Source organism: Medicago sativa, chromosome 5, assembly GCF_051527215.1.
Source record: "Medicago sativa cultivar Bolivia chromosome 5, Bolivia_mono, whole genome shotgun sequence".
Taxonomy (NCBI): domain Eukaryota; kingdom Viridiplantae; phylum Streptophyta; class Magnoliopsida; order Fabales; family Fabaceae; genus Medicago; species Medicago sativa.
The window spans coordinates 41287879-41300979 of NC_140753.1; the positions used below are offsets into that span (position 1 = coordinate 41287879).

The window sequence follows — 13101 nt, forward strand, 5'->3', positions numbered from 1 at the left end:
AATGTGACATATATTTAAGTGTTGAAGATAACAAAAAACAAATTTTGTTTTATAACAAAACTTTGTTTAAAAAATATTGTTTCAAAATAACAAACTTTAGTTTTTCAAAAAAGATTATTGGAAAAGATTCCTTTTTTTTTTTTCCTAATAAAAAAAATCCTATTGTTACTAAATTTCAAAACTTCAAATAAACTTATTATATCCAAGGCGTATCATATTGTTTTTTTTTCCTTCTTAAATGCAGGGCTTTGGTAACGAATTTAAACAAGTTTAATTTAGTGATAATCTATTGTTTGAATCACAAAGATAAACTATTTTCTTTAAAAAAAAAAACAAAAAAGATAAGCTATTTTCTCGCTTTAAAAGAAAAAAGATAAGCTACTAATTTAAAAATCCATGATAGTCCCTAGATATAAGCCTATTTATAAGTCGATTAAAAAACAACTTTATTTTTGAGAGAATTAAAAAACAACTTATACGCGTGTCTTTACTTATTTAAAAACCAGATCTCTATCCAAAACAAACTGAAATCGGTGATTAAGAGACTACAAAGTAAAGACGCCGTATATAGGCAGAACACCCAATATAAACGATTGGTATACATATATATAGTTTTCATAAAATATATGCACTTTATCTTTGATTTATTTTTTCTATTGTCATCCTGTTTTTTTCTCCGGTAGTCATTCTTTGATTTTTTTTATTCTTTTACGTTCCGGTTCTCATTATTTTATAGTTATATATACTATATGGTTTTTTCTAAATTACCTTTGGAAATTGGTGGGCAATTTACCCAAACCAATAAAAAACAGCCAAGTGTACTCCATTATAAAAATAACTTTTATTATTTTATTTTGCAATTTTAGCATGTATTTTATAATTTGCATATTCACCCCATTTTAAATTAATGACATTTTACAATTTAAACCATCAAATTAATTAAATTTCCCCTTCAATCCAATCCTTCAATCCAATCACTCTCCAACCTTTTTTTTCTTTCCAAATTTAGGTTCATCATTCAGCCAACGACATGCAGTCATTAAGAATGATTTTGCAAAAATAATTTAAAATAAAAAATACCAATGATGAGAGTCGATCGGGTACACATACCCTTAATCATTTACTTAACCACTTGGGCAACATGACTTTTTGGAAGGGAATGGGAATGCAACATATATATTATAAATATTTCTAACATAAAACAATATGAATTCTTTCATTTGATTTTTTTTAATTTTAAATATTATTCTTTTATATAAATTCATACTATTTATCTAGAACAATGTTTCATTTGTGATCGACTGAATTGTGATTTAGTTTAAATCCGACATTTCTTTTGAACCATATATTTAAAGGTATTAAATGAAAATTGTCAAGATAAATGTAATGTTTCAATTAAATATTATTTCCTTTAATATGTAAAAAAAATGTTAAATATTTGCATTACGTTCGGTGAGGATTTTGTTTGCTTATATCTACCGATGCAAATTTTTATGTATTCATATGAGAAAGTTAATATGATTTTTTTTTTAAAACTAATAATTATTTTTAAAATATCAACCTTAATGTAGTGTTTTTATTAAATATTTTTTTATTTTATTAGCAAAACATTGTTAAATAATTGCACTACACTTGTCGCAAAATTTATGTGCTTATAGTGCGGAAGCAAATTTTTATGTATCGATATGAGAAAGTCAATGTGATAAAATTTTCAAAATTCATGATTATTTTCTCGTTTAGATACATGCGTATTTAAAAACGAATAAATTTGAATTCAACGAAATCATATCTTCTACCAAGACATTCACTGGGGAAGCGAGAGCCCTTCTGAAGGAAGTTATTCAGGAGCAGATGAAACTCTTTTTACTTCCGGAACAAGTAGCAAAAAATTTATTAATAGTTTCATATCTTCATTATTTTCACTAGCAGAAAGATAGACATTACCGGACCCATCTGTCCGCTCTTTTTTGGATCATTGAAAGTTGAGACTAATTTTGGAAGGAGAAAAAGCCAACTCGAAAGAGCCAAAAGAGGCTATTTTCTAGTCCATACTATTTGGACCAGAAAAATATGGACAAATCTCAATGACCCAAATAGTATAGACCAGAGATCTTTTAAATATTTTTTTTTGTAAATAAACTAAATAAAACAAATATGAATGATTCCATAATAATTCCAAAAGAAAATAAATTTATGTTTTTGAGATTTTATGATTGCATTGATCGAGAGAACGTGAATCAGTGAAAAGAGAAACAAAAATTTGTTTTGCCAACTTGATTCCATATAATTTTCCAAGAATAAATATTGCATCTCACATATGTTAAGATGACTCACATATGATAAGAGTCACTATTTTACTCTCTAATTGCTCTTTTGAAAATATTTTATCTCAGTCTATGGATGATAATCTTCCTTTTATTATTCCTTAAGGTCTCATGTTCGATTTTCTCTGATGCTAATTTGGATGGACTATAATTCATCTTAAAAAGTCTCTTTTATTATTGATTTTTTTTTTGGTCAAGTGAATATGGTTCCGTTGCCGGGACTTGAACCCGGGTCTTTCGGGTGAGAGCTGAATATCCTGACCAACTAGACTACAACGGATATTATTGTTTATCTATATTATATATAAAGAGAATAGGGAGTTTTGGGAAGATGTTGGACTGACTTTTTATTATTCTAACTATACCCATAAACAATTTTTTTTTATAATGATGTTATATTGTTGGTATTATTAAAAAAGATAAGAATTTTTGTTATATTTGTTATATTATTGTTGTCATTGAAAAAGACAAGTATGATTTTTTTTTTTGGAAGAAAGATAACTATGGTTTGTTACATTTAAAAGTCACAAATATCTATACTTATATTTTAATCTATATCAAAAATTTTATATAAGTATCGTTTGTAATTTACACAAAAAATTTCTATAAAATATTGATAATCTACACGCGTTAGTCCAATAAAAAGAGCAGAGTGTCCGTCTTTCTTCTTGTATTTATAGTGACATATATTTGATCTAGTTTGTTAAATTTTTTTAAGGATAAAAGAAAAAAACTAGACATATCATGTTTGTTGCACGATATATTTTGTGTGGTAACCAAAAAAGTAAATAGTGTGTTTGTTACACTTTTTAAATATTTGAATTTACACTCATCCATTATCTTTTTTAAATGACAAGGAAAAAACAGACATATACAATTTGTTACACTTTGTTTAAATATTGAATTTACTCTTATCTATTTGTTATACTCCCTCCGTTTCAAAATGAGTGTCGTTTTAGGTGTTTACACACATATTAAGAAATGCAATGATTAAAAGAAAGAGAATGATTATTTTACCAAATTATCCTTATTAACTATTGGTTAGTTTTAAAAGTAATACTTTGGAAGTAGTGTGCAGAGTATTAATTGGAGGGTATAATTGAAAAGAAAAAATTATTATTGCATTGGAAACTGAAAGCGACACTCATTTTGAAACAATTTTTTTTGGCTAAAGCGACACTCATTTTGAAACGGAGGGAGTATGTGTTATTTGTTATATATTTTGTTTTTTTTTCATAGAGAGTCAGAATAGGAAAGATATATTGTAACACCCATACTAGACGTATCTAGAAAGTCTAGCACGTGCGTTATCTTTAGTACTGGATACATTAAAATTTACAACAATAAGACTTCAAATGAATGTTTATACAACAACATGCGTTCGTACAAGAGATTACACCTTAAACTTTCCTAATACATAATGTATACATCCTTGAAGATCCACAACATCCGGCATCGGGTACGAACCAACACTTGTCGCAGCATCCATTCGACTACTAGCTTGCAAACCATCCTGATATCTGAAACAAATAAGGATTGGGATGAGACATAATGTCTCAGTGAGTTCCACCTAACCCTAGGCTATAGGCAACCTCAGGGGAAAACCTATCGTCGCCACGTGTCTACAATACAACCTGACGGTTGATTATACGTGTGTGGAGTCTTGCTTCCCTAGACGGTAGTGCATGCTAGACCCGTCATAGGCTTATCTTACTTGTTATAGGCTTCTCATCTTACATGTGTCATGGCGGTTAAGGGGAAACTAAAACCGCAATGCCAAGATACGATTTACGCATCAATGCCTTCACTTGCTAAGTCATGACACAACTCTAAACCGGACGATTAGGGGAAACCTATGATCGTCGTCGGTATAACTTTCTGAACTTGCTTATTTGCTTACTTGAATATGTTGCATCTAACAACACATCATCTCTTGCCACAAAAGTGACTATTTCTAGCTTGCTAGCTCTTGACTTTCTACTTACTTATTTGGGTCATTGAGATTTGTCCATTTTTTCTGGTCCAAATAGTATGGACTAGAAAATAGCCTCGTTTGGCTCTTTCGAGCTGATTTTTTCTCCTTCCAAAATTAGTCTCAACTTTCAATGATCCAAAAAGAGCGGACAGACGGGTCCAGTAGTGTTCGTCTTTCTGCTAGTGAAAATAATAAAGATATGATATTATTAATCAATTTTTTTCTACTTGTTCCGGAAGTAAAAAGAGTTTCATCTTCTCCTGAATAACTTCTTTCAGAAGGGCTCCCGCTTCCCCAGTAATGTCTTGGTAGAAGACATGGTTTCGTTGAATTCCAATTTATTTGTTTTTAAAATAATCATGAGTTTTGAAAATTTTATCATATTGACTTTCTCATGTTGATACATAAAAATTTGCTTCCGCACTATACACACATAAATTTTGCGACAAGTGTAGTGCAATTATTTAACATGTTTTGCAAATAAAATAAAAAATATTTAATAAAAACACTACATTAACGTTGATATTTTAAAAGTAGTTATTAGTTTTCAAAATTTTATCATATTAAATTTCTTATATGAATACAAAAAAATTTGCATCGGTAGATATAACTATAAGCAAATAAAATCCTCAGCAAGCGTAATGCAAATATTTAACAGATTTTTTTGCATATAAAAGGCAAAAATATTTAATAGAAACATTACATTTATCTTGAAAATTTTCATTCAATACCTTTATATAGTTCATATGATTCAAAAGAAATGTCGAACCTAAAATAAATCACAATTTAGTTGATCACAAATGAAATATTGTTGTAGTTCATCGAATCTAGATAAATAACATGAATTTATTTATATAAAAGAATAATATTTAAAATTAAAAAAATCAGTCTAGAAGTCCTAGCTTAACTGGCAAATGCCGAAACTGCAAGGCCGGATGTCGTGACCTGGGTTTGAACCCGGGACCTCACAGTTGTGTGAGTTTAATTTCAGTGGATTACCACTTCATCTAAGACCAAAAAAAAAAATCAAATGAAAGAATTCATATTGTTTTATGTTAGAAATATTTACTATTTGCTCAAAAAAAATACTATTTTCATATATATACACATATTCCCTAAAAAAAAATATACATATATAAATTGATTTTTAATATAAGGCACTGCCCAAAGAATTACATTGCTCAATAATAATATTATATGTTGCATTCCAATTAACTTCCTAAAAGACGTCTTGCTCAAGTGGTTAAAAAAGTGATGACGGGTAGGTTTTCCCTGGTTCGATTCTCATTTTCATCTGTGGTATTTTTTATTTTTAATTAATTTTGCATCTGTGGTATTTTTTATTTTTAATTAATTTTGCAAAGTCATTTATAATTGGAATGAATGCGTGTTGTTGCTGAGTGATTGGATTGAAGGGGTAATTTAATTAATTTGATGGTTTAAATCGTAAAATGATATTAATTTAAAATGGGGTGAATATGCAAATAATAAAATACATGTTAAAATTGCAAAATAAAATAATGAATGTTATTTTTATTATGGATTACACTTGGCTGTTTTTTATTGGTTTGGGTAAATTGCCCACCAATTTTCAAAGGCAGCCTAGGTCTCACCATACTATATTGATGTCCGGTGTTTAAAAACTAATCTGTTTTTTTGTCAGACCTCCATATACAATATGGATACAAGACAAGCACGACTGAAGAGACGACTTATTATGAACGGAAAAAGAAAAATGCAACCGACCCACAATCATCCAAACAAAGTGTTGATCGGTATGTTTTCTATCTATGTATTCCACAATTTAATTTAATTTCTTAAGTCTACAATCTTACATATTTAGTGGATTCATATAGGCACCGTAAAAAAAAAATATTGATCCCTAGACGATGTGATAATTTCACACACACACACACACTTAAATTCACACACACAATTGTGAAATTTCGATTCCAAACATTGTCATTCAAGCTATGGAACTATAAAGTGATTTTTAATTTGTATTATATATAATAAGTTGGAGACAAGATTTTTTGTGTTTATTATCTAGACAAAAGTATTATAACTAAGGATCGTCATAGGATTAGCATATTCAAGAAAATATTGTGTACACATTAGACCTAGGATGCTCAATTCATAATTACTTTTTAGCCAGAAACAAACAAATAGGAACATGAAAATATTCCTTCAAAAAAAAAAAAAGGAACATGAAAATAGATTTTTTTTTACAGCGACAACTTTTTTTTCTTGACGTTGTCAACTTTGTTTTTCTAGAGCTAACAATGTCATCTATTTTTTTTCCTGAAGGAAACAACGCCATCTTGAATAGGCGTGTGTGTGTTTATAGACATACACATACAAACACAACACACATAAGTACTTAACAAAGTGTAAAAAAAATTTTACTTATATGTTTATGAAATTTTATTTGTTCAGCTGAGATGAATAACTTTCAAACCAACAGTACCGAGGAAAATGTAACACAAAATCCCCCACACCGGACGATGTTCTCTCACCACATGACTCCTTTATCTACTCTAACCGAGAAAGGTATAATTTTCATTATTTCTTATTTATTTCCTAGAACTTAAAAAAAAAAAAATCAGTATTAATCATGAATCATTTTTAAACAATTTTATTTATATATTAAATACCATCTATTTTTGAAGGAATATTAAATAACATCTATTGTCAGCAATTTTCTCAATTTTTAAATGTGTATTTATAGGGACAACAATACCAATAGATAACGAGACAACAATCTATGAACCAGTTCAAAATGTGACAGCTTCCAGAGAAGAAATTATGGATACAAGAAGGTTGCAATTATTTTCTCTGAATCAATTTTGCTATTCTGAGTTAATTTTAAGTTAATAATTACATTACAAAACGAGTCTTACTCTATATTTTAAATCAGTAATCCATTGCATAAAGACAAACATGTAGTACAAGATTCTATGTTCGGCTCCTCAAGTACGTCTGCAGTGGATGGAAATCCAATTTATCCAGAACCAATTCTTTCATTTGCAAATAATGATGCACATTTGATTGATCCTTTGGCTGATCTTCCTGGTATCGTGAACTTCTCCTAACAAACTATTTAGCTACATTTATATAGATACGATAAGTATAACTATCCTCATGCAGATGAAATGGGATTTGATGATGTCAATTTGGATGAACTTGAAGATTATGATCCTTTCAGTTCTGATGAAGATGTGCAAGGTCTACAAATCATTTTTATATTAATATAAGTCTTTTTTATATTTACTTTATAATGTATATTATAATAAGCTTTCCATGTCAATATTATCTAAATCTAAATGTTGTAAACCTTAACAATATATGTGAACTACAAGGATGTGCTTACAAACGATAATGCAAACACTCATCTACAACAAGGTATGTTAATTGTAGTCAAACGTATTTCCCTTTGGTTTTATTAACATGTTCTTCTAACTAAGTTATCTTTCTTTTTGACAAGGCATATCTGACTTTGGGGATCCTATCTATCAATGTGAGGAGTGTGGGGCAAACATGTGGTACAATGAAAGATTGAACAAAAATGTGGATACAAGTCGTCCAAAGTTTTCACTATGTTGCTCAGATGGAAAGGTAGAACTACCTGTGCTGAAACAAGCTCCAAAAATTCTCCAAGACCTGCATACGAATAAGGATGCTAAAAGTCGTCATTTCCTGAAAAACCTCAGATCATTCAATGCAATGTTTGCATTCACATCAATGGCCGGGAAAATTGATCATTCTTTAAACAAGGGTACTTCTCCGCCCATTTTCAGGATAGGAGGTCAAAATTATCATTCTATTGGAAGTTTGATACCTTCGAGTGACCAGAGACCTAAATTTTCTCAACTTTATATATATGACACTGAAAATGAAGTTGATAATAGAATACATGCTCTTAGGTATTCAATTTCTACCATTGTTTCTATACATAATATGTTCAGCTTTTTAGCTTTATTGACATGTATATCTATGTAAATTACACACATTGTATTTCATTGTAGGTCATCAGGTGGTGTTCATAGGTTGGATGTTGACATTGTAAAAGACTTGAAGACCATGGTAGATGATAAAAATGAGCTAGCAAAGTCGTTTAGATGTGCTAGAGATCGATACAAAGAGGGAGAATTTTCTGATATCAAGCTAAGATTAATTCGAAGGAGAACCAAGGACGGAAGAACACATAACTTACCCACAGCATCTGAGGTTGCAGCGTTAGTTGTTGGGGATATTGATGCCTACCTCATTGAAAGAGATATAATTATTGAGACACAGTCAAAGTCACTACAACGTATTGATCCTCTACATCCAAAATATCTTGCCTTGCAATATCCATTGTTGTTTCCTTATGGTGAAGACGGGTTCACGAATGATATTCCAATACGTGAATCATACCGTATTCGTAAAAATTGTCAAAGACAATTTATCAGCATGTTAGAGTACTTTGCATATAGGATACAAGAGAGATATGGTGATTCTCCTATACTACTTCACTCACGGAGACTACTTCAGCAGTTTTTGGTGGACGTATATACAATGGTTGAGTCTCAGAGATTGCAATTTTATAGATTTAACCAGCCTAAATTAAGAGTAGAACAATACAAAGGGTTGCATAAGTGCATGGTGCGAGGGGAAACAAGTGCTGTTGCAACTGGGAAAAGAATTATATTGCCATCAACGTTCACCGGCGGACCGAGATACATGTTCAATAATTGCAAGGATGCATTTGCAATATGTAGATATGTTGGATACCCAAGCTTATTTATTACAATCACATGCAATCCTGAATGGCCCGAAATCAAGAGGTTTGTCCAAAAAAGAGGATTGAAGGCAGAGGATAGACCAGACATTCTTTGCAGAATCTTCAAGATGAAATTATCTGAGTTAATTAAAGACCTTAAGAGCGGCAATGTGTTTGGAAAAATAAGTGCATGTAAGTGTATCCAAATCAAAAAGCTTGGGTAATATTAATTTAATTAAATACAATAGTATATCTCTTCGCTAATCATATAATATATCCAATGCTTTTATAAATTTGCAGATACGTGCACAATTGAATTTCAGAAACGTGGTCTCCCACATGCCCACATTTTATTGTTTGTCCACGCACAATTCAAACCGAAGACGCCTGAAGACATTGATAAAGTTATATCTGCTGAAATTCTAGATAAGCTTACAAATCCTGACTTATTTGATGCAGTTCAAAAATACATGGTTCACGGACCATGTGGACATTTAAATACGAACTCTCCGTGCATGAGTAATAAGAAATGCACTAAACATTTTCCCAAAGAGTTCAAGATCAGAACTAATATCGATGAAGGAGGTTTTCCCAAGTATAGAAGAAGAGATGATGGAAGGGTTATCACAAAGAAGAAATGTACGTTGGATAATAGATACGTTGTTCCATACAATCCATGGCTACTTCTAAAATATAAAGCGCACATTAATGTTGAGTACACATGTCAAACCAGTGCTATAAAATATCTCTTTAAATATGTCCACAAGGGAAACGATAGAGTTACAACTAGACTTTTTCATAATGATGTGTCTGCTGATTCAACAAAAGTTGTTGATGAAATAAAAAATTATTATGATTGTAGATATGTTTCTGCATGTGAAGCATCATGGAGATTGTTTGAATTTGATATCCACTATAGAGAGCCTGCAGTTGTAAGATTGCCATTTCATCTCGAAAATGAAGAGAGTGTCATCTATAAAGATTATGAAAAAATTGATGAAGTCATAGAGAGAGCTGAATCAAAGAAATCAATGTTTTTAGGCTGGATGGAGGCGAATAAAATTTATGAAGAAGCAAGAAACATTTCTTATGTCGACTTCCCAACTAAATTCGTTTGGAAGAAAGACCAGTCTAAATGGACTCCAAGAAAGCAAGGATTTTCTGTTGGTCTCATATCACATATGCCTCCATCAGGTGGTCAAGATTTTTACCTAAGATTGTTATTAAATGTTCAAAAAGGGTGCACAAGTTATGAAGATATCAAGAAGGTGAATGGTATAATTTGCAAAACCTTTCAAGAAGCATGTTTTTCCCTTGGATTATTAGAAGATGATAAAGAATTCGTTGAGGCAATAAAGGAGGCAAGTTATTGGGCATCGGCATATTATCTTAGGAGATTATTTGCAGTATTGTTAATATCAAAAAACATGACTACTCCTCAAATGGTTTGGAATAAGTGTTGGAAAGACCTTTCAGATGATATTCTTTACAATCAAAGAAAAAGATTAGGCTACAAAGGTACATATTTTATGTTTAATCTAAATTTATTAATTTTTATAATATCATTATCACTAATATTTTATGTATACAGATTTGATCTTGACAGACGAGGAAATAAAAAACCTAGCACTTGCAGAGATTGAGTCTCTACTTCGAAATAATGGTAATACCTTAATGAATTTTGAAACTATGCCTTATCCAACAACTGTTGTTACTGATAACCTTAAAGAAAGATTGATAGCTGAGGAGTTGAATTATGAAAAAAATGTTCTAGATGATTTTTTGCAACACAATCTCTCCTCTTTGACAAGGGAACAACGACATGCTTATGATACTATTCTTGACTCTATCTATTCAAACATGGGTGGATTTTTCTTTGTTTATGGTTATGGAGGAACTGGCAAAACATTCATTTGGAACACACTATCAGCATCTATACGCTCAAGAGGTGATATTGTTCTCAATGTTGCATCCAGTGGAATTGCATCCCTATTATTGCCAGGAGGAAGGACTGCACACTCACGATTCAAAATTCCATTATGCATAACTGAAAATTCAACATGTGACATCAAGCAAGGCAGCCCTCATGCAGAGTTATTGAAAAAAGCTAAGTTGATCATTTGGGATGAAGCACCAATGATGAATAAATGGTGTTTTGAAGCATTAGACAAGTGTTTGAAAGACATTTTAAGATCATCCCCATCATATAACAAGCATATGCCATTCGGAGGAAAAGTTGTGGTTTTGGGTGGTGACTTTAGACAAATCTTACCTGTTGTTCCTGGAGCATCAAAATTTGATATAGTCAATGCAACAATTAATTCTTCATACTTATGGCCTTTCTGTAAGGTTATATGTTTGACGAAAAACATGAGACTTTTAAATGGATCGTTAGGCTCAAATGCATCAGATGTATCAGAATTCTCTCAATGGTTGTTGAAAATAGGTGACGGTAAGATTGGAGAGCATACAGATTGTGAGTCAGAAATACAGATACCATCAGAAATGCTTATCAAGAACTCTTCAACTGGGTTTTATGACTTAATAAATTTTGTTTATCCTGATCTGATCAATAACATGTCAAATGCAGACTACTTTAAGGAAAGAACAATTTTGGCCCCTACCGTTGAATTGGTTGGAAAGGTCAACGATCATATCATGTCACAAATACCTGGAGAGGAGAAGATTTATCTGAGTTCTGATTCAATATGCAAGGAAGATGGAAATGTAGAAAGTGAGTTGGATGCATTTTCCCCTGAGGTCCTAAATGCTATAAATTGTTCTGGACTTCCTCTTCATAAATTGTGTCTGAAAGTAGGAGTCCCAATAATGTTGATGAGAAATATCGACCAAGCCAATGGATTGTGTAATGGAACAAGATTGAAGGTACGAAAATTGGGAAACAACGTCCTTGAGTGCACAATTCTGACTGGGACAAATATCGGAGACATTGTTCTCATTCCTAGAATGAGCATGATTACAGACAACCTTAATCTACCATTCAAGTTTAAAAGAAGACAATTTCCAGTATCCATTTGTTTTGGTATGACCATTAACAAATCTCAAGGACAGACACTTTCAGTTGTTGGGTTGTATCTTCCAAGACCAGTCTTTAGTCATGGTCAACTGTATGTTGCTCTTTCAAGGGTTAAAAGTAAGCAAGGGCTAAGGATACTTATTGAAAATAGTGTTGATCTTCTTCCAAATACAACAATTAATGTTGTATACAAAGAAGTATTTGAAAACTTAATATAGCAAGATATGTAGATTTGTCTTTCATACATTAGTTGGGATTTAATTTTATCGACAAAGTACTATTCCTTTCAATTATCACATTATTATATTTTATTTTTGCATACTACACTTATTAATTACTACTTTTGTATTCCAAGATTAGATAGCTTATTTTATGTTCGTTAATAATTTTTATTTCTAAATTTAAATCATTTCAATTTTTTTCATTATTATATTTTATTTTTGCATACTAAACTTATTAATTACTACTTTTGTATTCCAAGATTAGATAGCTTATTTTATGTTCGTTATTTAATATTAGTTGGGATTTCAATTTTTTTCATGTATGTGTCCATGAACGTAACTTTATTTAATATTTTCTATGACTATCCCGGGCAACGCCGGGTCACTACACTAGTAGTATATATATAAAGTAAGGTTTTTTTATGCCACGTGTCACTTCCACATTTATTCGCAATATTTTTATTATTTTTCTATTTTTTAAAAACAATATTTAATTTGGCATAAATATCTCAACAAACTTTTGATCTTATCTATTAAATATTTTACTTAACCTTTTTATTGAATTCCTAATATTTTATGTAACAGAAATATCTCAACAAATTAAATACGACATCCTTCAATTATAAATAATCAATCAATCAATCAATCAATAGTATATATATAAAGTAAGGTTTTTTATGTCGCGTGTCACTTCCACGTTTATTCGCAATATTTTTATTATTTTCCTATTTTTTAAAACCAATATTTAATTTGGCATAAATATCTCAACAAACTTTTGATCT

At 30.7% G+C, this 13101-nt stretch overlaps 1 protein-coding gene and 1 non-coding gene across 2 annotated transcripts; one reads left to right on the top strand and one right to left on the bottom strand.

Moving 5' to 3' along the window:
• Positions 1-2531: 2531 nt before the first annotated feature.
• On the bottom strand, positions 2532-2604 carry TRNAE-CUC (transfer RNA glutamic acid (anticodon CUC)). The gene has a single exon. It is a non-coding gene; the product is annotated as a tRNA-Glu (tRNA).
• A 4847-nt stretch (positions 2605-7451) lies between these two features.
• Positions 7452-12316, top strand: LOC146922174 (uncharacterized). The gene is made up of 5 exons (XM_085711480.1): positions 7452-7524; positions 7784-8222; positions 8325-9253; positions 9362-10579; positions 10653-12316. The coding sequence occupies exons 1-5, from the start codon at positions 7452-7454 to the stop codon at positions 12314-12316; spliced, it is 4323 nt and encodes a 1440-aa protein (XP_085567606.1).
• Positions 12317-13101: the final 785 nt, after the last annotated feature.